The 27,150-nt window shown below is 38.1% G+C and overlaps 1 protein-coding gene and 1 long non-coding RNA gene across 5 annotated transcripts in view; one reads left to right on the plus strand and one right to left on the minus strand.

The window, feature by feature from the left end:
* Positions 1–27,150, plus strand: part of LOC144302504 (uncharacterized) — a 303,624-nt gene that overhangs the window by 225,136 nt on the left and 51,338 nt on the right. For both annotated transcript variants that reach the window (XR_013369398.1, XR_013369401.1), the window contains 2 exons: positions 7,853–7,985; positions 12,800–12,895. This is a non-coding gene — a long non-coding RNA (uncharacterized LOC144302504). The remainder of the gene's footprint in view (positions 1–7,852; positions 7,986–12,799; positions 12,896–27,150) is intronic.
* Positions 1–27,150, minus strand: part of DTHD1 (death domain containing 1) — a 75,419-nt gene that overhangs the window by 8,160 nt on the left and 40,109 nt on the right. For 2 of the 3 annotated variants that reach the window (XM_077879884.1, XM_077879870.1), the window contains one exon: positions 24,419–24,663. In XM_077879884.1, coding sequence (XP_077736010.1) covers positions 24,419–24,663 — 245 coding nt within the window. Of the gene's footprint in view, positions 1–1,677; positions 1,945–24,418; positions 24,664–27,150 lie in introns of all 3 variants that reach the window. The other variant, XR_013369395.1, reaches the window with a different exon arrangement.

The raw sequence follows: 27,150 nt of genomic DNA on the forward strand, positions 1-27,150 counted from the left end.
TGCACTATTTTTGCCTTGCACCCCACCTTTCAAATCTCACTAGTGCTCAGGCTCAGCTCCAGGCAGAACAGGGAAGCCTCTGCACGTCCTGTGTCATGTGCCCTCTCACAGATTCCCAGGATCGACATGTGGCTCCCTGGATGCCTTCCTGATTGGTACAGACTCTAATTTTTTTTCCCTAATTTCCTTTCCTCCTTGTTGTAAGCCAAAGGTATCATTCTGTTACATCTTCTCAGCTTCTACCGTTTGGCAAAGGAGGATGGGCTATTCTTCTAATGCTACCTGCTTTTATCTTAATACTATGTATTTTATTCTGCTAAATATAACTTCTTAAATGCCATGTTGTTCAGCATGCCATATCCAGGGAGATTGTTGGCAAAAATCTAACCCGGGCTACCAAGCTCTCCATAATACACACCTACCTTGTAAAAGAGTATAGTGGGGTGTAAATAGCAGTTTTCCCTTCACTATTAGCCTCTCAAAGGCATCCGTATAAAATTGTAAGTAATTCTGATATAAACAGATGTGTCTTATTTATACTGCTAAGTGCAGTGCAGGCTTCATTAATTTAAAAGCAGCTAAAAAAACAATGGAACCGAAGAAAGTCATTCGCACCTGAAATGGGTATTTTTGTCTTCAACTTTACAGGCCATTGTTAAGACTCCTTCAATTACTGACTACTCGTTCCATGTTGCCTAAATACAACCCTTTTACTGAATTCTTAAAAGCAAGCAAACCATTTTTTAGTCGAGTTCATATATGTGCCATTCTTGATCTTTTTTGTGGATCAAACTTGTTTAGCACATTTATTATTTTACCTAATATTATTTCCTGTGGCAACTTCACAAGTTTCCCTTCGTTGTGCTCTGCACCACTCCAAGAACCTCCTATGATCAGCCTTGGTTCTATTTGTTAGACTGGAATGTCTTTGAGAACCAATAAGGTATCTTGTCCCCATATGAATTCCTCATAGCATTGGAAATGGTATTGTATGCTTGAGTAGTATAAACCATTTATGGGATGATATCTTCTCTCGATTTGAACGATCTGCTCCTACAAAACCTACCATATTTTTAAGGCACCAAATTCCACCTCCTTCATCAACTACTCTAGTCCCTGGTTTCGTATTTGGTATTTTTTGTACTATCACTCAATTTATCATAATAAATTTATCATAATGAAATTTAACATAATATTATCTTGTGTTGTTAATGCCATTTATATATGCCTGTTTTCTCTTGCCAATTAGGCTTTCAGTACTTTATTGTATCCTTTTATTTTTTCAAGCAAATGAATAGTTTTATTAACATGGCAACTTTTTCCGCCCTCATCATACCATTTTGACTCCAAATCTTATCAGTTCTGCAACATAAATGAACTTAAGGCTGGACTGCTTATGGAACCTTGAAGAAACCTGTTCTCTGTCCAGTGTAGGATCCAATGTAAAGAGTCCTCACTTTTCTTCCTCAGACCCTTGAGAGCCTTTGTAAATATCTCTTTCATTTTTTGAAGAAATGAAATGCATCAGAGTATTCCGTCAACTTGTATAGAATACTAAGATCTTGTTTTCTGTTCTAGGTTCCATGTCTATTAGAGCTGAGGTAAGCTGTGCGAACAAGCTGACCTAACAGTTATGTCAGTGTGTCACATGAAATTTAAATGTTGAACAAAACACACCTCTCCTTCTTTGGTCTCACATAAAAATTAAAGTTTCAAAATACAGGCAATACCATCCTCTGCCTCTTCTTCTGATTCATCAGTCCTAGCCATAGCAACCCCATCCACATCCCCAGCTGAAGTCTGGTCTCCTGTGCAGCTTCTTTAGCACTTGCTGAATGAAGTTGTCTTCTGCAGTAATGTAGCTCCTGCAGCACCTCCAGAGCTGGAGAAATTCAATTCTAAGCCTCATGTGTCGCATGAAGACCCAAAGTTCCAGGCAGCTGTCTAGTGATATAAGAAAGAGCAAAGCACCTCAACATTTAGGAAAACCAAAGCCCAGGAACAAATGCAACTCTCGTAAGAGTTTACAACATAGGCCTTAATTCTCTTATATGAGAGCATTTAAAAAAAAAGTTACTTCCCCACACAAAACATTTAACAATCCAAATTCATATTGAAGTCATCAACCACAGACCAACCATAACAGACACATGGTATAAGTGACGACAGCATGTAAACAGAGAGGGAAAAAGAGAGAGAGAGAGAGAGGAAAAAAAAAAAAAAAAAGAATCACGCGTTTCAACTTCTCCATGGTGTCAATCTCCATCAGTTGACCAGAAGCCACTGGCCATAAACTGCTGATCCTCCGAGATGATTTATTTGCTTTTCTCTATCTCCCAGACTAGTTCATCAATACCTCACTGCCGTCTTTGGAATCTCTTTGGCCTTCTCTTTGGCCTTCTTTGCCTTGTTTGGTCACTCCTCAACTCTATCATTTGGATTCTAAAGATGATCCAGAGTGCTCTCCTCTGAGGCCTTCACATGGGTTTTTATTTGGATGAGCAGACTGTCCACTTTCCACAGCTTGCTTCTATTCTGCATATAAATTCTCCTCTGCACTTGAGTGCAAGATGTAACGTCCTCCTGCATCTTCCTGATAACTGGAAGCAGGAATTGCTTGAAATCTTCCTTAGACGCCAGTGCTTCCACTTTCTCCAATTCTGACTGTTTGGTGATGACCAGGGGCTGCATTTTTCCTGCTACTCTAGAATTGCAGTATCAATGTGAGCAGAGAAGCAGCAACAAAATGGAGACCCAGCTGTCAACCAAAGCTCTGCATGTGGAGGCCCCTTTCATAACATGACTGTGCCTCTGTTTAAATAAATTTTTAGGTCCATGATGGAGGTCTTATCCCCAGGGTACAATATCAGAAAACCAAAACTTAGATAATTCTTGTGTTCATGTAAATGCTCTGCTTGGCCAGAAATGGTAATATATCTAGCTAGTCAATCCCCAAAGCCCAAGCTAACTCTGGGCCTCTCCCCTCAAACAGGATTTACTCTGTGGCCCCAGCCAATAAGAGATTTTCCATTTGTCTCTTCCTTGTTCTTTAGTTGTCCTACAAAAGCTTCTTGCCTTCCACCTCATTTTATTGTTCTCTGACACTGTCTACTTCATGGAGTATTAAATAAAGTTTGTATCAACTCAACTGTCTTCTTTAATCATCTTTAACACCTCTTTGTGGACACACTGCTCATAGAAACTATTATATCCTTTTCTATATCTTCTTCTATTTCAGTACTTCTATTTACTATGTGGTTGCCACACAATACCCTCAATAAATACATCATAGCCACGAGGACCCTCCATGGACAGTCATGAGGATTATTATCATCATAAATTTTAAGTCTGCTATTTTAGCAGGGACCAGGGCTGCTTAGCAATATTTTTATGTATCCCTGAAGAGTCTCCCACCATTCCCTACAGAGGATATTTCAGACTTTTACTACTCTTAGTGAGACCTCTACTCTGTCCCAAACTGCTACTCTCACAGCAGTTTTATCTTCTATTCACTGAGAAAATAAAGCAGCAGTTCTCAAACCTTAATGTTCATGAAAGTTAATCTAAAGAAAAAGGCAAAATAAGCTCACAGCTCAACTCAATTGATGTCAGATAAAGCATATTTATAGCAAGCCAACTGGATGACTCTGATACTGAAGCATGGTGGCTGCGCTTAGAAAAACACTACCAAGTAGAACCTACTTCAGTTCTCTACTTGTACCCCAAATGTATCCTACAGAATACACAGAAGAATGGAAGAAGTATCTTTTTCCAAAAAAAAATGCTGAAGATCTCTAATACAAGGACCAAAGTGAAATTCTGCTTGTTTCTTCCATACCTAATACTATAGGGATATAGTATTAATAATTTCTAATTGCTAAATTATCTGACAGGTGTCACACAGATGACTGAGGTCTGGTGCCCACCTCCTCCTCCAGAAACTCTAGCTTCTGGCACAGTCCTCTCCCAGTGTTTCAGGCGATCTCATAGGCTTTATTCTCTTGGCAGCCACACTGTTCCACTAGATACCCCTCAATGTTCAGCCAGGTAACGCAACCACCCATGCTTCTTTTGTGGGCACAACAGTTTCCCTTGCTGGCTCTACCTTGTGCACTACCGTATAGTGTGCCATGATGGTGTCTACCCAAACTACACTTTTGCTCCAGAGGTGTCACATAGGCACAATTGTTGCACACCAGTGGTTAGCATAGGTTTGTTCTCCTGCTGCCCTGCCATTGTTCTCCCAGAACCTGACTTGCTCCATATGGAGCTCATAGTTTATCGTAGGTTTTTCCTACACAAAGCAATTCTCCACTAGTGGCCACCCTAAACCCTCTTGGTGTGTATGCCATGTAGTAAAACATGATAGAATGAAGAAAGTAGCTCCCTACCCATCGTGTGACATAACAGTAGCGTAATGTTGATAGTGCCCTGTTGTGTCACAAAGTTTAATGAAAGAGGTCTTCTGTGTTTTTAATTAAAAGCTTTCTATTTAGGACACAATCATGTACCCAAGGGCCTGAGAAATAGATATCACTAATAACTATAGCACTCTATTCTGACAGCTTCAGATGCTTTAAATATATATTAAGACGTATTAATATGCTATGTATTTAGCATAGAATATTTAACATACATATGTATTTAATAAAGTATATTTATATACTTAATATACAGCTGATCCTTGAACAATACAGGTTTGAACTGTATGGATCCATTTATACATGGATTTTTTCCGATAAATACAATAGAGCATAGTAAATTTATTTTATTTTCCTACTGATTTTCTTAATAACATTTGCCTTTCTCTAGCTCCCTTTATTGTGAGAGTACAATATATGATTCACATACAAATTATGTGTTAACCAACTGTTTATGTTATGAGTAAGGCATCTGGTCAATAGTACGGTGTTAGTAGTTAAGTTTTGAGGGAGTCAAAAGTTACATGTGGATTCTCATCTGTGCAGGGGCCGGCACCCCTAATCCCCATGTCGTTCAAGAGTTGTATGTAGATATGTATGTGTGCTTTTAGACAAATCTACCTGAACCCTGCAAATGGAACTCTATCAGGTCATATCACATTTACTCAGTTATTTCAGATCCAGGGAACACAGGTTAATTTCTTACCTAGAAAGTACCTCAACTTTCATATAAATAATCTCCTAGGCTGGTAAACTCTTAAGCCCTATTTATCAGGCAACTCTGAAACTCTCAGAACTGAGCCTACTTCAGAGTTATTTGCAAATTCTTTTTCTTCTTGGTTATCTAATCTATCTTTGCCAAAAATACTGTGAGGAAAATGAAGGCGCTCTTACTGTTTTCCTCTCAGATCAGTGAGGATAGAAAGGCTCACTAGTGGTTGAGGTGTCATGACTGGGACCTCAGAGAGAGTGAGTGAACTCTACTGTGATTAACCTTAAAGCTAATGCTTTCTTTCCCAAATACAAGGCTGCTTGAGCATTCAGGCTCTGGGGTAAGTCTGAACTTACAGCCCACTCTGTCAATTGTTGGTTCCTGGGAATCAATACATGCCTCAGTTTCCTAAACCTTTAATTCACTATCACTATCTTATCTACTTCTTAGGTTTGTAGTGAGCTTTAAGTGAAATAAAATAATGTACTTTGGTTGAAGTAAAATGGAAGAGCTCAGTTGAGTGCTTGCATATCGTGGGTACTCAACAAAAGTCACTTGTTTTTGTCACACCTGTCTTAGAGAGCTAGAGTCTCATTTTGTATGCAGAGAGGCTTTATACACTTGCCATATTCTAATACATGGGCGATTGTCCAAAGATCCATTTGTAACTAAAGCTAATCCTGTAAGTATAGCTGTATGTAGTATAGCAAGATGTAACCTGAGTGTTACCATTATATAAAAATGCTGGAGGGCAGCCCGGGTGGCTCAGTGGTTTAGCTCCACCTTTGGCCCAGGTTGTGATCTGGAGACCTGGGATCAAGTCGCACGTCGGGCTCCCTGCATGGAGCCTGCTTCTCTCTCTGCCTGTGTCTCTGCTTCTCTCTCTCTCTCTCTCTCTCTCTCTCTCTCTGTGTCTCTCATGAATAAATAAAATATTTTAAAAAATTAAAAAAAAAAAAAAACTCTGGAGACCCTCCCTTTCCCTGTGGTCTCACAGCCAACCTGGGCTCAGCCACTGCTGACCATCTAGTCTCTGATAGGGCTTAGAAAGAAACATAATGTTTCCACCTTGGCCAGGATTCACCCTCATTATATTGTGCTTTCAGGATGCTTAGGACAGTGCTGGTGTTGACCAAGTTAACCTCACCCTGGAAACACGCACATGAGAACAAGAATGAGGAATAACATGATGCAAACAACTGCCATGATGGTTGCCTTTAGGGCTGATTTGTTTGATAACATAAGTCATCACTGTTCACCCGTCTTCCAGCTTAGGACAAACTTGCATTGAATGACGGAGTTCAGCAAGAATGATGGGATGAAATTCCTACAGAGATCACCAAAATAATCCACAAAATTTAGTATAAAAGTAAGAATTTTTTTAAAGAAGGAAGGGAAAATCAGACCAACTACAAATCCTTGTCACTATTTCACATATATTTTGAAGTGATGAGTGGAAACAATAACATAATAGGATGGTATCTTTGAATCCTATAGGAATTTTCTATTTGGGGGTGCCTGGGTGGCTCAGTTGGCTGAGTGTCTGACTCTTGGTTTCAGCTCAGGTCATGATCTCAGGTTCGTGAGATAGAGCCCTGCAACAGGCTCTGTGCTCAGCACAGTCTGCTTGTGTCTCTCCCCCTGCTCCTCCCCATTTCCTCTCCCTCTCTCTCTTTCTCAAATAAATAAATAAAATCTTTTTTTTTAAAGAAGGAATTTTTCTATTTTAAATTGTAACAGGTGCTAATTCTAAGAGCACCAACAATAATACTATTACTATGAGCAGATATAGAAATAACAAGTAGTAGATGTTTCCTCTTTAATTTCTACCTGACTGCTAGTTAAGGGGGTCTCTACTAAAGAACCAGTTTTTATGTAAAGTAACATGAAAACTTTCTGACACTTGAAGCACCATCTAACATGGATACCACCCGGCATTGCAGATCAATATCAGTAAAATATAACAAGCAAAAATGCCATGCTGATGTTACTTTCTTTATCTACCCTGTGGCACTTTTGCATGAAGAGGTTTTCACTGGTTAATTATTATAATATTTTGTGGCAACAACTCCTCCATCCAGTTTTAATTCTCACACTCTTCCTATCTCCACACACCTACTGCAAATGTCTCTGGTCAATAGACCATTTATTTTGTAGTTAGAAGATACCAAGTGAAAGTGTATGAATAATAATAGATCAAAGAAGTGTATATAATTAGAATGTTTCTGTGTATCTTTAGCATGGATTTTACCAGAAGCCTTTAAGATACCATAATTAAATACTGGTTTTCACTCCTTATTCTTATTGTTTTTAGCCTACATAGAGGTCTCTGCAACTAAGTAATTATTGCCATTTGCTTAACTTGAGTTCATTTATTGCATCATAATAGTAGATTGTATATTCTCCATCTTTCTAATATACAACTTTTATAGAATTCTTAATGGCTTTGCATTGTAAATAAGTTAGATAAAATATTGATCAAAGGAGTAATCTGGTACCAAGGATTAATGTTAGCAGAAAACTTTGTGCTGCAGTTACGAGTACAGCATGACTACAAATCAAATTTGAGCTAGTATCAACGTTGAGCAAGGAGGTACTGGTGTAAAGAATTGGACTAGACTTCTAGTATCCAATCAGGCATGTAAGAAGCTGGAAGCTGCCACTGTGTCTTAACAATTAAAAAAGCTGAACAACCTGAAAAATCAACAACTCTTTTTAGATCCATCAGACAAGTGAGGTCACAGGGCGAATCTCTGTTCCCAAATTGAAGAGACTGACAGACAAATACAGAGAATCACAATTTACCAGAGCAGAAACTCATGAGCAGAAGCTGCCTCCAGATCCAGTGCCAGGTAAATAAACTTGAACTGTAAATGATGAATTTGTGGAGGCTTAATGTGAACAAATCTAGGTTAAAAACTTCAGAGAGATCCAGCCAAGGGGGACTCACACACTTCTGTGAATTTTATCTCCATTAACCTCAACCGGGTTCTCATAGTGAAAGCTAAGAAAAATCCCCCCTACTTCCATCAGGAAAAGGGGGAAGAGAACCATTTTTAAGTATTTAAACAGAGAGTTCTGTTCCTCTTAACAAGGTCTGTCCTTAGTAGAAACTATATAACCAGAACCTAATCTGCTGGGATTTATTAAAGTCTAACTGATGAGAGTAGGGAGGGAATGCCCAGCTCCAGATCTCTCTAACTTTCTACACAGGGGAAGGGAAATACCCAACTCCAGCCCACTCTAACCATCTTGTTCCCCAGAATGGGGAGGCTAGGAGGGAGACCAAGGGACACATGTGAAGTCCCTGGTCCAGAGGGACAGGCTCACTTAACACTGAGACCTCATCATAGGACTACAGAACACCTCCCCTCACCCAAACCTCTCTACCATGTTACTTAAGGCCTATGTGCAGTAGTTCCTTTTACCCAATACATCGTGTTCAGTTATCAAGAAAAAAAATGACAAGATATAGTAAAAGGAAAAAAAAACACAATTTGAGGAAACAGAGCAAGCATCAGAACAAGACTCAGATATGGCAAGGATGTTAGAACTATTAGGCCAAAAATTTTTAGAAAACTGGGATTACTATGCTAAGGGCTCTAATGGAAAAAGTGGACAGCATGTAAGAGCAGATGGGCAAAGTAAGCAGAGAGGTGGAAATTTTGAGGAAGAACTAAAAAGGATTGCTAAAGATCAAAAACACTATGACCAAGAAGAATGCCTTTGATAGGCATAAGAGTAAATGGTCATGTCTGAGGAAGGAATTCCTGAGCTGAGAATCTCTTAATAGAAATCACAAAGTTAGGGCACAGTCGTTGGGTGGCTCAATGGTTGAGTGTTTGCCTTTGGCTTAGGTCCTGATCCCAGGGTCCTAGGATCAAGTTCTGCATCAAAAAGAGAATAACTCCCTCACCATGTGAATCCATTTTATTTAAAGCTAGTGTGTCCTGCTTTTCCCTCTGCCTGTGTCTCTGCCTCTGTGTGTGTGTCTTTCATGGATAAATAAATAAAATATTTTTTAAAAAATCACAAAGTTAAAAATGAAAGTGAAAAAAAGAGATAAAGAGAACATCCAAGAACTGTGGAAAAACCACACAAACACAGACAAAAAAAAAAAAAAAAAAGTATGTGTAATAGAACTTCCAGAAGGAGAAGAAATATATAAAGGAACTGAAGAAATATTTGAAATAATAATCAGCGAGAATTTCCACAAATGAATGTCAGGCATGAAACCACAGAATTAAAAAGAAGCTTAGAGAATACCAGACAGGACAAATGCCAAGAAGTGGGCTAAACACGGAATTATTATTTCATTCCAAACCCACCACAATAGTTGAAATAACTGTCATCCCCATTTTACAGCTGTAAATTCTCCAACATAACATGGTATTGAAACCTAGGTTTGTCTAAAGCCCTAACTTAAACAGTGAATAGTATTGCCTCCAGATAATATCAGCTACTATGTTTTGTTATTTACCATGTACAGATAATTACTCTAACTCTTCAAAGTATATCATATAATGTCAGTATAGTCTACTGTATCTACAACCTTGTGAGATAGTTGTTATTATGTCTACTTTACAAATAAGGAAACTGAGGTTTAGAGGGGTAAAATAATTTGACCCAAAATACTTAAACTAACATTTGTAAGAATACAGATCCTTTATTTTTAACCTGTAAGTTAAGACTTGTATTTAAACTGAAGGTTGTAAGGCAAGATGTTCACTCAACCGTTCTAGTATTTCTTGAGTTCTGCTTACCATTTACATAGATCAGCTTTACTGCTCGGGATTGGGAGCCAGTATTAGGAGAAGGGAAAGAGCTCAGCTCCTATATTAATCTTGTGATCTTAAAGTATTCTCTTTGTGCCTTGTTTTCCTCGTTTACAGAACGGGCATGATACTAGTAACCTGTTTCGAAGTGCCATTGAAGGGAACATTGAGTTCTTTGTTAGAAAAATGTACTTATTTAAGTCATCTCTACACCCAAGGTGGGGCTCAAAATCACAATTCCGAGATCAAGAGGCATATGCTCTACCCACTGAGGCTGCCAGGCACCCCAGAAACACTGAGTTCTATCATGTAACTTGAAGCAGGGCATTACATGTATTAAGTGCTCAAAATAATAGCTGTCATGACTCAATATTTTTCTCCTTAAAATTATTTTTTTAACCCACACAAACACATTTTAAAAAGTAATTGATATTTCAGTCATAAGTGGGAAAACAATTTCACTTATATAACCACATGGAAACCTGAAAAATAAATACAAGTAAAACAATATTACTGAATTCTGTTGCCACCCAAGATTTCTGAGCCTAAGAATTGTTCTGTGCTTGTTAACAGGGGAGCTTTTGTGTTAGAGAGGTGAAAATATGCTAACACTAACCTGAGACCTGCTCAGAGGTACTCAGAAGGTCAGGGAAAGGATTAGAAAGAGAGTAACTCTCTCACCATGTGAATCTATTTTATTTAAAGCTGGCATGTTACCATCCTTTAAAAACAAAACAAAACAAAAGTTCTTGCAATTCCAAAATTTGGAAAAAAGAGCAGTATAACTGAACATCCCCTTTTTTTGCTGGAAATCATACCTTTTACTATAAACATATATGGAAAGTATTTTTGTTCTTTTAAAACCATAGCGAATATTTTGAGGGAATCTGAATTATAAATCATCAACAAAAAGTAAGGAATGTGAACTCATAACCTAAGCCAGACAAAGCTGGAGCCTTCATCATGTGAAAGGAATAGCAATGATCTCTGCTCTGAAAATGAGGTGTTATGAACTGATGTCACCACGTGAATTAAAGAGAGGACCTTGTCAAGCTGTTCAGAAGTGACTGTGCATTTAACACCAAGATGATAAAGTCTGCTTCTGCCTCAGAAGCAGAAAAATTCCAAATAACAGAGGAAACCACCATCAGAGGTTATTCCAAAGCTTAGTTTCAACAAAAGGTCCAACCAGTCTGGCTTTGAAAGGCCTAGAATTGCCAAACACCCTGATGGGGCAAAGTATATTAGGAGCAACATGAATATGTAATAAAAGTGGCAGATGTGAAATAAGCAATGATCTGGCTTGCTCAAGGAATAAGGGGACATGGAACAGCAAAACAGGAATGACTTTGAGGTCTGATCCTTGTGCAGCCTCTGGCCCTGGGAGGGAGTACAAGTCCGGACAAGTCAGTGTACTCTCTTACTAAACTCCCTGAGACAGAGACTACAGATCCTACCTCCAAAGTCTGCTGTGAGGGTAGATGGAAATAAAGTCTGTAAAGGACATGACCTACACTGACAATTCAAGTAGTTGTGGAAGAGACACAAATGCAATGTGTGGACATTTTTTGAATCTTGTTTTTGAACAAATTGACTACAGAAATAGAAAATTGAGTTAGTAGATAAGTATAAAACATGGACTGGGTAGTAGATGCTATTAGGTAATAATTGCTAATATCATTAGCAATGGTATTGATTTTTTAAAGTCCTTACCCTCTTTGAAAACAGAGTTATTTACAAGTAAAGTGATAGGGTCACTGTGATTTGCTTTAGAAGACTCAAACAAAAAACCCAGTGGTATTAGATGAAACAAGAATGGCAGGGGCACTTGGGTGGCTCAGTAGGCTAAGTATTTGCCTCCACCTCAGGTTATGATCCCAGGGTCCTGGGATGGAGCCCTGCTCATTGGGGAGCCTGCTTCTCCTTCTCCCTCCACCCCTACCCCTATTCATGTTCATATTCTCTCTTCCTCTCAAATAAATAAATAAAATATATTTTTTTAAATGGCAGAAGAGGATGGGTCCATGTAAATTCATTACGTATTTTCTCTATCTTTGTGTGCCTTTGAAAATCCCCATCCCCTACAGAAAATTTTAAAATAAATAAGAGACACCAACATCAGTCAATACATATCCTTTTGTTTTCACTGTGAATATTATTGTCATCGCACAGTCAGTGGAGAACTTCCTGAAGGCTTAGGCAGAAATGCTTGGCCTACACAATAAAAGGAAGTGCTTCTACACAGAGAAATCTGAAGACCATCAGAAACCCACAGAGAAGGAAGATTAACGTAAGAGAGATGGGGGAGAAACAACAATAAAAACGAGGTTTAGAGCAAGAAGAGCTGACTGAGAGTGGTCTAGCTTGGAGATAAAGGTAGAAATTAATTTTTTTGGAAATGGAATCAGACTGCTGCCAATCCCAGAAGAAATCCCAAACCATATCTTGGTTTAAACTCGGGTCTTTCTTAGTCCTAAACCTGTGCACATTTTACTGCAGCCGAGCTTATGTTTTGTTTTTTTCATTATTCTTTTCAATTGCTTCTTAGAGAATAGCTCTTTTTAGGGCTTTATCTGATTATGGCTTTGTCAAGAGGAAGGGATCAAATATTTCCTAACCTTTGAAGAAGTCAATCACTAAGAAGACAGCTTTAGGACCCTGGTAACCAGATAGATGGATTCAAGAAACCCCCAACTGATCTAAGGAGCGAGGACAGATAAGAAGGAAAGGGTTTTCAGGGATGGCTGCAGATAGAAAGCGAGCAAGGTTCTGGATTACTCAGGAAATATATATAGGATAAACATGGAGTCACAAAGAAAAGCTGTCAAAGTCAGTCTGGAATAGATAAATATAAATTTGAAATTAATGTCTCCATTTTTTTTTAATCAAAGGGCAAAGCGGTACATATACCACAGTTGCAGTGAGGCTCAAATGATATAAAATATGCACAGCACTTCCAACAGGCCCAGCACACCAGCAAACACTGGGTAAGTTTAACTATTGCTAATATGCTTAAAGCTTTGTTCACTATTCCAAGCAATTCGGGCAAAAACAGATGCCTTTGATCCATAAATGCAGCTATGGGGGAGACACTATCGATTTTAAAAGCAGCTCAACAAATCAAAGGTACATCGTTCAAATTTATATAAAACGACCTCCTCTTTATTGTCAACTGTTAAATTATAATCTCAATGACTTTTTGTCAATCCTGAAGACCTGTCAAAGGACCCGTTCAACTCAGCATTATTTTTTCTAGCGTATTCTAATTTCTAGGGTCTAGAATTCGATTCGAAAATGTAATTTCACTATTCTTTTGTAGAATTTTTTTCTAGTTTCCTGATTTTTTTGCTTTGTTTTGTTTAGTGCTTTTGGCTTATAGATAGGAGTAGCCTTTCCAACAGAAAGATGATATGAATGTTACCGGGAAAGGTCTGGATAGCCACAAACATCTTCTTTCCAGGTCTGGCCACAACCATAAAATCCCCACATTAGTCATCCCTTTGAAGGCATGACAGGCTTCTGCTAAATGTAACTATTAGCTGGGAAAGCAAACACGTAAAGGCTCCTCCTTCAATTGCTTTACCAATTTCCCCAGCATGCATTCACTGATTCATTAGAGAGTTCAACAAAAATATTACTGAATGGCTGCCGGGAGATGGGATTACAAAATTGAATGAGCTACGCATCCAGCCCTGAGGAGCTCATTTACCAAAGGACTCGCTAGGTATCAGGGTTAGGAGCGCCACCCCCGGAATCAGACAAACTGGATTCCAGCAGCAGCTATGTCATTCTCCAGCTATTTTCCCTTGAGTGAACTCCTCTGTGCCTCAGTTTCTTCAATGGCCTATGCTTTCAGTAAATGAGTTAGTATGCGTAAATGCTTTATCAAGTTACTCATAGTGAATGAGTAATGAATATTAGTTATTATCAGTACTGTTATGATTATACAAAGATGATGAGAGACCATTCCTTACTACATATGCCAAGTACTAGGGTTACGGATCCGGGCAGTGCCTAATTGTGCCGGGGAAATGTAAAGACGTCTTCCAAAGAGATGAAAATAGAGCTAAGTGTGGAGTCAGGGCTTCCTCAAGGGCAGTGGGGGGAAGAGCCTCTGAGGTAGTTTAAGACCATAATGTGTAAAAGAAATAGGATCTTCAGTGCCACTGGAGAAAAAAAAGATATTAGGTAAATATGAAAGGGCTGAAGGGAAAATTGTAGGGGTTTGTGAAGGGCTTTATGCACCAGGGTAAGTGGCTTGGACCTGGATCCACAGATACAGAGTGTCATTTGATAAGTTTTAGAAGACTGATAAAATCATATTTCATTTTTGAGAAAAATCACCCTGTCAGTTGTATGGTGTAGAGTAGTGAAAGGAGAAAGTCATGACCATCTATCATTTCGAGCCATGTGCAGGGCAGTAGAGATAAAATGCAAGTTTGAACACAATTCCAAACTCAAGTCGGTAAAACACTATGTTGTATCACAGGGCCGTCACTCATACCAGTGTCCTGGGAGCCACGGTAGGAAGTGCCCCTCCATGACTGCCTCCCTCTCGGTGTCCTGCCAACCCCCACACAAATTCACTCTGTCACTAAGTCCAATTGGTTTCCAATCCTAAGTCTCCCTCTGACTTTGCTCTCTGCTTGCCATCTGAAGCCATGGGCTTCACAACATCAGGCCATCACCCTCTCTCCCATGGACTACTGCATTAGTCCTTTCTTGTACTCTTGCTAAGCTCACCTAAATTATCCTTACAGACTGCCACAATGATATGCTAACAAAATTTGATCATGTCACCCTCCCGGTTAGCATTTTCCAGTGGCTTGCCATTACTTATAGGATAAAGGATAAGCTTAATTATAAACTAATTAGATACCTCCTTCTCCGTCCTCATTACAGCCACACATCTCAAGAATACCAGTGGCTGAGAGATTTTGTTTGTTTGTTTTGCTCATATGCTAAGGATCTCTGGTTTACTCTCTGCTTCACATATGTTCTCTGCATCATGAAATCAATCATATCCTTTTGACAGAAGGCCCTAAGCTATAACAACTACACAGAGATATTTGGTTGATGTAACAAGGCTTTCAAAGCCCTCTATAATCTTTCCCCAATTCATTTCCACTCAATTTATTTCTTCCACTCAAATCACACAGATCTACACATTGTCCTTTTGTGAAACATATCTTACGCTTTGCCAGTTCAAAGCTTCCGCTCATGCCATCCCTCTTGTGTGGAACCCACTGCCTCTTCCTCTATTCCTTTCCAGAACATAAACATTCTCTACATGTGTCCTGCTCTGTGAAGTGTCTGGGTCACCTCAGCCACAGGAATCACTCCCTTCTCTGAAATGACCTAGCACTTACTATCTTGGTCATTCATTTGTAGCAAATCATCAGTTCCTGTCCTGTGATATTCCTAGGTTATTGTACTCAACTATTATTTATCTCCAGCATTGTTTTGTAACTTTTAGAGTATTTATGCTTTCTTCCCTGAACTGGATTGTAATTTCCTAAAGCTAGGACTTTGAGTCCAATATCACTATCATCTTTTAGGCCCTACATAATACCTCACATATAGTTAGCATTTAGTTAGTATTTGTTCATTGACAGGTTGGCTGATATTTCTACAGGAAAACATTACAGTTGGAGTTCACCAAATAGAAATTGATTGAATTAGCAAACGTAATTTTTTATGTACTAAATGTTTGGATTTTAGGAGAACTGAACATATCAATTAGTTCTTTTATTAAAATTTTCTGAGAGAGCGAAGAATTTATCTGCTTTCTTTGTAAAAGAATTCCTGAAAGCCATAGGAGATAGTATGGGACACAATTCCTGGTTGTTATACCACCTGCTGAGCAGAGAAAACTTTCCCTTGGATGAAGAGAGAAGGAGGGGGAGTGAAGAGGAGAGGTGAGAAGGAAGAAGAGATGGGGAAGAGTCAGGGAGAAGGAAAAGGGTGAGGAGAAAAAAGGGTGGGGTAGTTAAAGAGGAAGGAGAGCAGCCAGAGAAGGGAAAGTTTCTCTTCTGATTTAATTAGTGGGCAAAGCTCCTTCCAAAAAAGGATCCCTTTTCTAACTAAATCAGTTTTGATCGCTTTCTTCCTTAAATGTCTCACGTGAAATATAAAGTAGATTTTTCAGTGGCCTGGTCAAGGCTATCTTTGAAGGTCATTCTGATGGCTTAGAAGAAGGTAAGATTGCAGGCATGGAAGGCATGTCAAGGAAGAGCCAAGGGGAGCCAGAACTGCTGCATTGGAAAGAGGGAGAAGGCTTTGTAAAAATTTCACAGGTTAAAAAAAAAAAAATTGACACAATATCTCTACTTATCAAGATTTTAGTGACTTTCTTCCATAATTGATAGAGGTGGAGCATAAGGCTACATGCATGTTATTATAATTAATTCTAGTGTACGGCTAGAATTAATTCTAAGCTACGGAAAATTCCAAAATCACCATGAGGTTCATGATGCCTCCCCTTCCCCTCCCCACCCCCTGCCAAACACACACATACAAGCCAACAAAATTGATTTCTCATGTCCAGTTTTATTTAAGAAGCATACACCTGGTAAAATGCTTTCTTCATAGCTAGCAATGGTATATGAAGTTCCATGTCATTCTTGAACCTTAAAATAACTTTGCAAATCATTACAACTAAAAAACCTAAGTAGAATTAAAGAGCCCGTGAACACAAACATTTCCCATCACTTCTGATCTTCTCATGTATGTAGTTGAGATTATTATTTAGTATTTCATACACTTAGGGGAAAAATCATATTAAAAAAAGAAAACATTCCTGACAGGGCAGGGGGATGGCCGTGGAAGTCCAAAGGGTTGAGAAGGTGGGGATTGGGGAGTAAATGGCCCCGCCACCCTGGGCCCGCTTCCTCCCTTTGACAAAGCAAGTTATTTAATGTGGTAAGAGAGTAAGTGTTGAAGCAGTATCATTATTTACTAGAAATCACATGTCATGAGTTCAGTTTAAAAAAAAGAGGAAGTTCAGGCTAAAGCAAAACTTGGGTCAACAGATGGCTTACATAAATATGTAGGGTAGATATGACTGGGAAAAGAGGGCCCCTGACCGACTTCCACAGAAGCAGCCGCCAGACCCAGGGCCTTTCTCTCCTTCAAAGCAAAACCTCTACGCAGACAGGAAGAATAAAAGGCAGTCACAACTCAACCTAGCGCAAATAACCAAATGGCACAATCACCTATGTGACGCAATTTCAGAAGCACACTAAGACGCACACACCACTTCCTTCCACCTAAAAAAAAAAATCTTTGAGAGTTTTATGAAACTTGCCTTGCTGCTGCCAAAGTACAAATAGATATGGTGTGAGCTGAATTCACTTGAATATTTTGTAAAAGCAGGAAATTTGAAGCACAACTTAGGAAAGACTTAGAGATAAATCAAGGTTCTTTTCCACCATACATATTCACATGTACTGATTTTGTGACCATTTTCACAAGATCACCTGTGAAATGTGAATTATCACAAGGACCTTTTTTTTTTTCCATTCAAAACTAAACTAATCGCCTATCTCTGCCCCTCCCCTAAGCATTTGCCAAGGAGTCCCTTTTCTAAAAATTTTTAAAAATTTATTCATGAGAAACGCAGAGGCAGAGACACAGGCAGATAGAGAATGCAGGACTTGATCCCAGGACTCCGGGATCATGCTAAACAGAAGGCAGATGTGCAACCACTGAGTTACCCAAGTGCCCCCAGGGAGTCTTTGATTAAACTTCATGCCCATGGCAGTCTGGGTACTTGCTTTTTGCCTCATCAGTGCTCTCTTGGCCACACTGGCAGGGTGAATTTCCTGTCAGTTACCCTTCAGCCCGGAAGGCACTCCACAGTGAATCCTGTGCTGGCTATCACATCCGTAAGCATACACTGCAAATTTGTCAGTCCTCTGATGCTAATTTATTTTCCTTCTTGACACTTCTCATTTTGCACTTCACACTTTGAGTATTTAAACTACAAGCTCTAAGTGTGGCTCGGTCAGTTAAGCATCTACCTTCGGTTCACTTGAAGGTAGGACATCTACCCAGTGTCCTGGGATCGAGCCCATCAGGCTCCCTGAGCAGCAGGGAGTCTGCTTCTCCCTCTCCCTCTGTCCTCTGCTTCCCCTCCTTGTACTCTCTCTCTCTGACAAATAAATAAATCTTTTTAAAAATGAAATAAGATAAAAGTTCTATTTATGAATTCATTCGTTCAACAAGCACTATTTGACCACCAAACCCATGGCAGGCACTCTTCTAGGGCCTTGTAATTCAGCAATGAACAACAGATAAAGGTTCTTGCCATCAAGGAGCTTGTGTTGTAGTTGTGAAGTAGTAGTGTTCCTATGATAAACGTAATAAACAAAGAAATAAATGTTAGATGGTACCGATGCTTCAGAGGAAAGGAAAAAAGCAGAGGAAGTTAAGGAGGATTAGGAGTGTCCGGTAGTATGTGTAGGAGTAGATTGCAACACGAAATAGAATCAGAGTAGGTCTCAAAGAGAAGGTGAAATTTCATCAAAGAATTGAAGGAAATGAGGGTGTTGGTCTTGTTGGCATCTGATGGATGGAAGAACATGCCAGGCAAGAGGAACCACTAACCTAAGGACCTGAAGCAGAAGCACGTGTGGCAAGTCCCTAGAACAGCAAGAGGGTCATTGTGGCTAGAGTTGAGTAAGTGAAACGTATAGGAGAGAAGGTCCTAGAGTCAATGAGAATCGAGTTCATACACAGTCTTTAACTCTGAGTGAAATGAGGAGCTGTGGCAGGTTTGGAGCAGAGTCAGGAAATGATCTGACTGATGGTTTAGAGGCTCATTCTGCCCTCTGAGTTGACAATAGTCTGTGGAGAGGTATGGGGAAAATAAACCGAACATAAAGGAACGCCACAGTATGTCTGGCCCATGGGATGCAAAAAGCGTTTGTTGAATGGATTAACACATGAATGAATGGAATATGTAGGCTGAGGAATGAGACACACAAGCATGAAGTAATGGATGATATGTTCTCACATCTCTGGAAATCAGACAGGACATTAAGGTCAAACATTATCATTACGTGTATGTGAATGCATATGTTTCTGTCTATATACATGTATATAAATATTTACTGCTTGTCTTCGGTGTGAAAAGCACTTTTAATTTTGACAAATGCCTTCACCTAATTTATGTTACATGGACAAATGTGTGCATACCATAGTGTTCATTAATGCTAAGCTCCATATTACAGGGCTACTTTCATTTCCTGAAAAATAACATACTCTAATACTGTGAAGCTGAGGTCAAATATTTTTTTTTTAATTCTTAACTTTATGAAAGGAATCTGTTTTTACAGACTAAAGGTTATGGTTTCAATTCCCATTTAGATATATTAGTTTGAAAAGAGGGAAAATTTTCTATAGCCACAGATTTTTTTCTCAACCCAAAAAACTAATAAACGCTTAGGCATGATAAAGCACCAAAAGGGTGAATCTGGAAAGCCCTAAACAAATGTATCTGGAAGAAAAAAAAGAAAGGCCCAATGGCTGTGAACAATAGATTGATAAAGCCAGCAGATGTGTAAAATGTACTATGTTTAAACATGCCAATATAATTTCAAGATTATCAGTATCAAGACTAAACAATCTTAAGATTTGAAGAAATTGTCTCATTCATCTAATTATTCACAAATAATTATCGAGCATGTGCTATATGCCTGGCACTAGCAATGTAAGTTGAATAGGACAATATATGTGTCTGGATAAACAATTGCATGGATTTCCAACCAGGGTAACATCACCCTCACAGAGTGAAAATTCACTCTTGGGCAAGTTGAAAAGACTTTACACTTTTAAAATATAAAATACAAATATACCTATTGTATATCTGTGATATTAAAATTTAATGGGGAGGGTTGACTAGAGGGAAAATGTCTAAAAAGACTTGTTAGGAGGGCAAAAACAAATGAAAAGATTGAGAAATATTTGACTACTGGGAAACATGTAATTATAATAAATAATTATAATAAAATCCGGTAACAGCAGTGATAGGGAGAGTACAGGGTGTTGTGGGAACACACGCCAAACACACTGAAATTGATATGAAAGAGGAAGTCAAGGAAGACTTCCTGGGAGAAGTCCACCTCAGCAGAGCTGTAAGGGATGACCAGTAAGATTTGTTCAGGCAAGCAGAAGAGGAATGGTTTGCTAGAATCAAGTCCGAGGAAGAGCTTATGCAAAAGCCCTGGACAATCATGCATACAGACTTTTATTGAGCAAAACCTATATAAAATCCTAAACCGTCTAGTTTGGCTAATTTGGCTCATTGATTCATGAAGTCAAATTGGCCAAAGAGAAAACACTGAAAGCTGAATGCTAAATTTGTGTCACATTTTGGACCTCAAGTCTATCCTCTCTTACATAAGGGGCTTTCTTTCCATTGTTTGCCATCATCACAGTGCAGCCCTGACTACCTCCTGCTGGAGAATTCCAACAGCCCACTTACTTCTCTCCCACCAGTGTCTCTAGAGCAACAGAACAACAGGATGAGCTTAGGAAGTAATGTGATAAATTGAGCTACCTGAAGAACGCTCCCAATGTTCCCTTCCTCTGCTCTCAAATTTTCATGTAGATCCAAATCAACTCCTCCAGCTAAGTGTTTGTAAATTGTAAATAAGGCTGCAAACCACTGGCCCAAAAGAATTTGAGTATTCCATTAGGCCTATAGTTCTTAAACTTAAGTTTTTAGATTCTTTTTTTTTTAAGATTTTATTTATTTATTCATGAGAGAGAGAGAGAGAGAGAGAGGCAGAGACATAGGCAGAGGGAGAAGGAATTTCCATGTAGGGAGCTTGATGTGGGACTCAATCCTGGGATTCCAGGATCCTACCCTGAGCCAAAGGCAGACGATTAACCACTGAGCCACCCAGGTGTCCCTAAATCTTTAGATTCTAATGAATGCTACAGACCTTCCCTCAGTCATCTAGTCACAAATATTTAAAGAACCTATGATGTGCCAGGCACTGTTCTAATCACTGACAGTACAGCCCTAACAAAGTGACAAAGTCCTTGGAGCTTGTTTTGTCAAGAGGCAAAGAAAGGCAAATGGAAAATATATGAACAAATAAATAAATCTAATATTTTAAATTAACGGTGAGAGTTACAAGGTAAATTTTAAAAGGCTAATGGGTTAAAGAGATGGGGGAATAACAACAGGAGGTGATACGTGAGCTGAAACTAGAATGACAAAGACCAGCTACATGATGATCTGAGGGAAGAGAGCCTCAAGTGTAGTGAGCAACAGGTGCAAAGGCCCTAAGATGGAAACGAAAATGCACAGAGGAAAAACTGATAGTGGGTATACACTTCTACAGCTAGCTATACTGTTCTCAAATATAATTTTAAGTATAAGTGGTTTAATAGACTCTGCTACCCTACATATGCCTTCCAGGAACCCTAGAATCTCCACCAAACCAGCAAGTAAAAAATTAGTGTCTCTACAGCCCAGCACCTCAACTGTCATGGCTACTTTCAGTTTGACCAGAACCTATGTCATATTATTTGTTATATAATTTTCCCATCACCTTTACAGTCACAAATAATACTCATGAAATTATTACACAGCTTCGGGGTGAACACGGAAGTCCTAAAATCCATCTTATATCCTTGAGTTTACCTAAATCGTGGTTTTATCTGCTACAGAGACAACAGCAGACATGTGGGAAGCTGATCCTCTGTGTTTGCATCCTAGCTCAGAGACTTATTTAGCTACGGGACAGGGAGCAAGCTGAGTAAAATTTCTACACCTCAGTTTCCTATAAAATAAGAACAGTAATAATGTCTCATGTGAGGATTTAATAATATAAGGCATGTAAAACACTTGAGAGACATTAGAAATTAGAAATTACTATAATGGTCACTATAAGAATTATGAATCCTTGCTAATCTATGCTTACTACTTCCAGTCCAATTTATTCCAATTTGTCATAACATATTTTTTCTTCATTTCCATTGACCAAATTCCTACCAACTACAAAGCTCAGATAAAATGCTCTACCTACCATGAAATCTCTACCAGCACCAGCTTCCAGAAGAGCTATTTTCCTCCTCTGAACAACTGTTAGTACAGTTTATCCCATTTGTCTAATCATTTGTTGTCTTACAAGGTGATTTTTGTATACGGTCAACTCTTGAAGAACACAGGTTTGAAATGCATGGGTCAACCTGTACACTAATTTTTTTAAAAATAAATACAGTACATTAGTATACATTTATTTTCTTACGATGTTCTTAATAATGTACTTTTCTCATTTGTGATAAGAATACAATATATTAAACACGTAGCATACAATATGGGTCAATCATCTGTTTATGTCATCAGTAAAGATTCTGGTCAAGAGCTGGCTATTAAGAGTCAGTTTTGTGGGAGTCCAATGTTATACTCAGACTTTTGACTATGCAGCGGTTGGTGCCCCTAACTCTTGAGTTGTTCAAGGATTCACTGTACATGTTTTACATACTCTGCTACATTATAAATCACTTAGAGAAACATTGGCCTATAAAAATATACTTTGAGACTGATAGGTAATCTGAAATTTTCTAGTTAGACAAATAAAACAAATTTTTTAAATAGGTGAAATTAATTTTATGGGGTTAAGTAATAATGTATTCTATTATTTCTATATATTATTATTATATATTTTCTTTAACCTCATAACCAAGATAATATAATTTACCATAAAATAAATATAAACAAATGATCAACAACTTATTTTATGCTTTTCCTACTGACTCTTTCAAATCTAGTGTGTACTTTACACTTACAGCACATCTCAGTTGGGACTAGCCATGTTTCAAGTGCTCCATAGACACATAATGGGTAGTGGCTATCATTTGGGACAACACAGTTTTAGGGCATGTATTATCCTCTGTGTCTCTGTATTTTTCATAATGCTCTGAAAAGCGGATACTCTTCTTCAGAATTTCATTAACTAATTAACTTAAAATCAGTATAAAATTGGGATCCCTGGGTGGTTCAGTGGTTTGGCACCTGCCTTCGGCTCAGGGCGTGATCCTGGAATCCCGGGATCAAGTCCCACATTGGGCTCCCTGCATGGAGCCTGCTCCTCCTTTGCCTGTGTCTCTGCCTCTCTCTGTCTCTCTCTCATAAATAAATAAAATCTTTAAAAAATCAGTACAAAATCTAACAATATGGAAAAGATATTTCTGGTATTCATAACACAAAAAGCAAAGACACAAAAAATAATTCTAGCATCTTTAAAGAATAAGTTCACTCATGGGATGCCTGGGTGGCTCAGCAGTTGAGGGTCTGCCTTTGGCTCAGGGCGTGATCCCAGGATCTGGGATAAAGTACCACATCGGGCTTCCTGTGTGGAGTTTGCTTCTCCCTCTGCCTATGTCTCTACCTCTCTCTCTGTGTGTCTCTCATGAGTAAATAAATAAAATATTTTTTTAAAAGAATAAATTCACTCTTTGGAGTGATAAAATGAATTTTTCAATTATATTTCTCATTAAGACTATAGTTTAGAAAGTACTATGTCCTGGATCATTAAAGAAAAGAGTATGTACAGTAATAAGATTATTTGGCCTATTTGGAGAGACAATTCAATCCTACCTTCTTTATAATAATAATAATAATTATTAATTTTAATTGGAGTTCAATTTGCCAACATATAGCATATTACCCAGTGCTCATCCCGTCAAGTGCCCCCTCAGTGCCCGTCACCCAGTCACCCCAACCCCCGCCCACCTCCCTTTCCCCTACCCCTTGTTGGTTTCCCAGAAGTAGGAGTCTCTTATGTTCCCTCATCCTCACTGATTCAATTCTACCTTCTGATAAGAATAGGAATTTTAGGCAAGAGTAATTTACTTTTTAAAAAAAGTGTGCAGCACGGCTGGGTGGCTCAGTGGTTGAGCATTTGCCTTTAGCTCAGGGCATGATCCCGGGGTTCTGGGATTGAGTCCCACATTGGGCTCCCTGCGGGGAGCCTACTTCTCCCTCTGCCTGTGTCTCTACCTCTCTCCCTCTCTGTGTCTCTCCTGAATAAATAAACAAAATCTTAAAAAATAAATAAATAAAAACAAATGTGCAGGATTTGATAAGTCTGGATGAAAATGTTAAGTTGTTTTCCTGATCACCACGTGACTTTTACTAAACACTTCAGTGTGGTGCACTGAAGCGTATTCAGTATTTTCATAAATGATTTTCCATTCATTCCGATGCAGTTAGAGAAAATAAAAGACATCATTTCCATAATTATTAAGAACACACTATCAGGACCAGATCAACTTGAATTGTTCCTGTTAGAAAGTCTATATGAAAGTAAGTGAAAATCCTGATATGTATTTTATCACTCTGAAATTGCAGCCACCCACTCTTTCCTTCTCGATTTTAGACCTGCCTTTCTTTTTAACCTTAAGTATCCCTGTGCCTGAAGTGTAGATAGATTGTGGTAGAGAATTATGAAGAATTAACAAAGTACGGTAATTAGGGAAGTAAAATTACCTACCTTTGGCAATTTCAGTGGTAATTTGCAAATTGGCATCTGATCATGGTTTTCATCAGGTAAAAGAGATTGATCCAAGTTGTGGACTACCTTTTCTTTAGGTATTTTATAAACTACTATGGCGCCCTTATAATGAGGGGAGCTATAGTTTCCAAATTCATCCACCTCTTTGATTTGGAGTTCCAGCCTGGGTTTTCTTTGTAAATGAAAAATAAGCTTGTAATCCTTTCCATAATCCTTCCCATTGCCTAAAAAGAAGTAAAATACATTTGTTACTATGAAAATATGCCACTTGGTCTTATTTACTTCTTTAAAATCCAAATAATAATTTCACTTTTTAATACAATTTAAGCTTTTTTGGTAGCATTGCCTTTTGCCAAAAGATAAGAGAATGAGAATGCAGACAGATTACTAAAAAGATCTCTTACCTGTAATGGGCCTGTTGCTCTCTGGTTGCTCCTAGAACTAATACTTTTTGATTTTCATTTTCCCTTACAGTTTGCTATAACAAAAAACTATTGGAAATATTCAGTTCTTCCTGTATTTGGAAAATTATCTTTACCTTTCGATAATTGTCTTTTTCCTCTCCCCTAACTACTCATAGCAGCATATGGTACACTATCATGACCTCACAACAGGCATTCTAGGTGTATGGTAGCTACCAGCAACATGTGGCTTTTAAAATTAAAGGTGAAATTAATTAAAATCAAATAAAAATAAAAATAAATTCCTCAGTCACTCAGTTACATTTCAAATATTCAATAGCAACGTTTGTCCAGTAGCTACCTTATTTGGCAGTGCAGATGCAAAACATTTCCGCTATCACAGAAATAGAAATGTTTTAGCAAAATTTCAAAATGAAACAGCAACTAGATTCCTATTAATGACATTTCTACTGAAATCTGATTAATTCCCCCAAATAAGGGTATATCTTCTCAACTGCTCATTGAAAATCTAGAGCTTTAATGAAGATAACTTTTTACTCATGGGGGTTTTACCGTGACAATTTACCCTGTCATTGCAATGGCAAACAGACACTGCCCCTTTATGTCTGCATTACCCTTAGCAAAATTTAAAAGTAAACTATTCTAGCAGTTAAGATAGTATGTTTCAAATTTAAAGAGCCAGATCCAAGGCCTGCCCAACTATTTTATCTACACTGTAATATTTATCCAGTCCTTTCACATCTCTGACCTTCTTCAAGGCCTCACTTTCTTATCTTTAAAACAAGAGAGATAAAACTTACCTCCTAGGATTGTTCTGGGAATGAAAAGAAATAATATGGATAAATTGATCAGCACAAGGGCCTAGTACATAATCAGTGCTTGATAGAGGATAGTAGTAACAGCAAATGATAAGAAAGAAGCAGAATTTTTCAACTGGTTTAAATTTGTATGATAAAAAACAACCCACTTATTTTTTTTTTTAAATATCAACCAAAAGCCTTTATATCAAAACTGCAACTACCTCCTATTCCTAGACACCTGAAGATTGGTTACTCAGAGCTCTCTCTCATGGAAAACCTTCCCATGAAATAAGGATTCAGTGAAAGATGTAGATGACACCAATATTTTTCCTCCTGTTGGACTGCTAGAGGTCATCTTGGTGAATCTCTAAAGAACAGTTAAATCTAGGATTTAAGTGACTCCAAGTTATGAAAGGTGTTGGAGTATGTCTCTTCACATAAGTTAATATTTTAGAGGCATCTTGGCTCCCTGAACAGAATTATTCCTAGGACATCATAGGAAAGGAATGACAAGCCAGGGCTTGTTTTCTTAAAAGAGTTTCACTCTGGTAAAAAAAAAAAAAAAAAAAAAAAAAAAAAAACAAACAAACAAAAAACAAAAACAGAGAGAGAAAGAGAGAGAGAAAGAAAGAAAAAGAAAGAGAAGAAAAGTCTTTGGAATCACTGAAATGTCATAGTAAATTAGATAAATTAGAATTTCTAGATCACTGGAATCGTATCTGGCAGTTCCACTCCATGCTAAAAGAGTTGCTACTTTGGTCCCAATAGAATACAACCTAATAAATGTCTCCTTCTATCCTCTGAAAATACTCCTTGCTAAATACACTTGCTAAATTCCTTATTACTCATAAGGAATAATTTAGATGCAGGATATAAAGACTGAGGGTGAGGCATAGCTACATTGGTTCAAATTAGATCTTAAATTTATCTGCCTCTTATTGCCAGTTAATTTTTTAAAATAGAGATCTATAACGTAAATCTCCAACAGTCATGTTTATATATGAATAAAGATGAAATTGTTGAGGATTCACTAGTAATAAATAGCATGATCTTAGTCTTATAAATAGCATAATTCTTTTTAAGTTGGAAGTTCATTGTTGCCAAGATATAGCACTATAATTGGAATATCCCTTGTCACAGAAAAAAAAATTTTAAAAAGAACAGAGAGCACAAAGAAATTTCACTACTCTACTTTTTCCTCTCTCACGTTGGCATTAGAGAAATAAAAGTAAAATTCATTTATTGCATACCAAATTATGAAATCTACCATCAGTTGACCTTTTGAGAACCTCTTTGTCCTCAACATATTATGTAATATAGTTCCTAGAAGACCTTGAAATAGTAGCTGTTCAATAAGAATTTCTCATATGAAGAAATACAGAGTTTACTTTCATAAGTTACTGGATGCACCTTCTGACAGTGTATTTCCTTCTCAATGAGGAGAATTGGAATATTTTTCAAAGATGACATAGAAAGTACAAATGTGGAA

Source organism: Canis aureus, chromosome 2 (genome assembly GCF_053574225.1).
Source record: "Canis aureus isolate CA01 chromosome 2, VMU_Caureus_v.1.0, whole genome shotgun sequence".
Taxonomy (NCBI): Eukaryota; Metazoa; Chordata; class Mammalia; order Carnivora; family Canidae; genus Canis; species Canis aureus.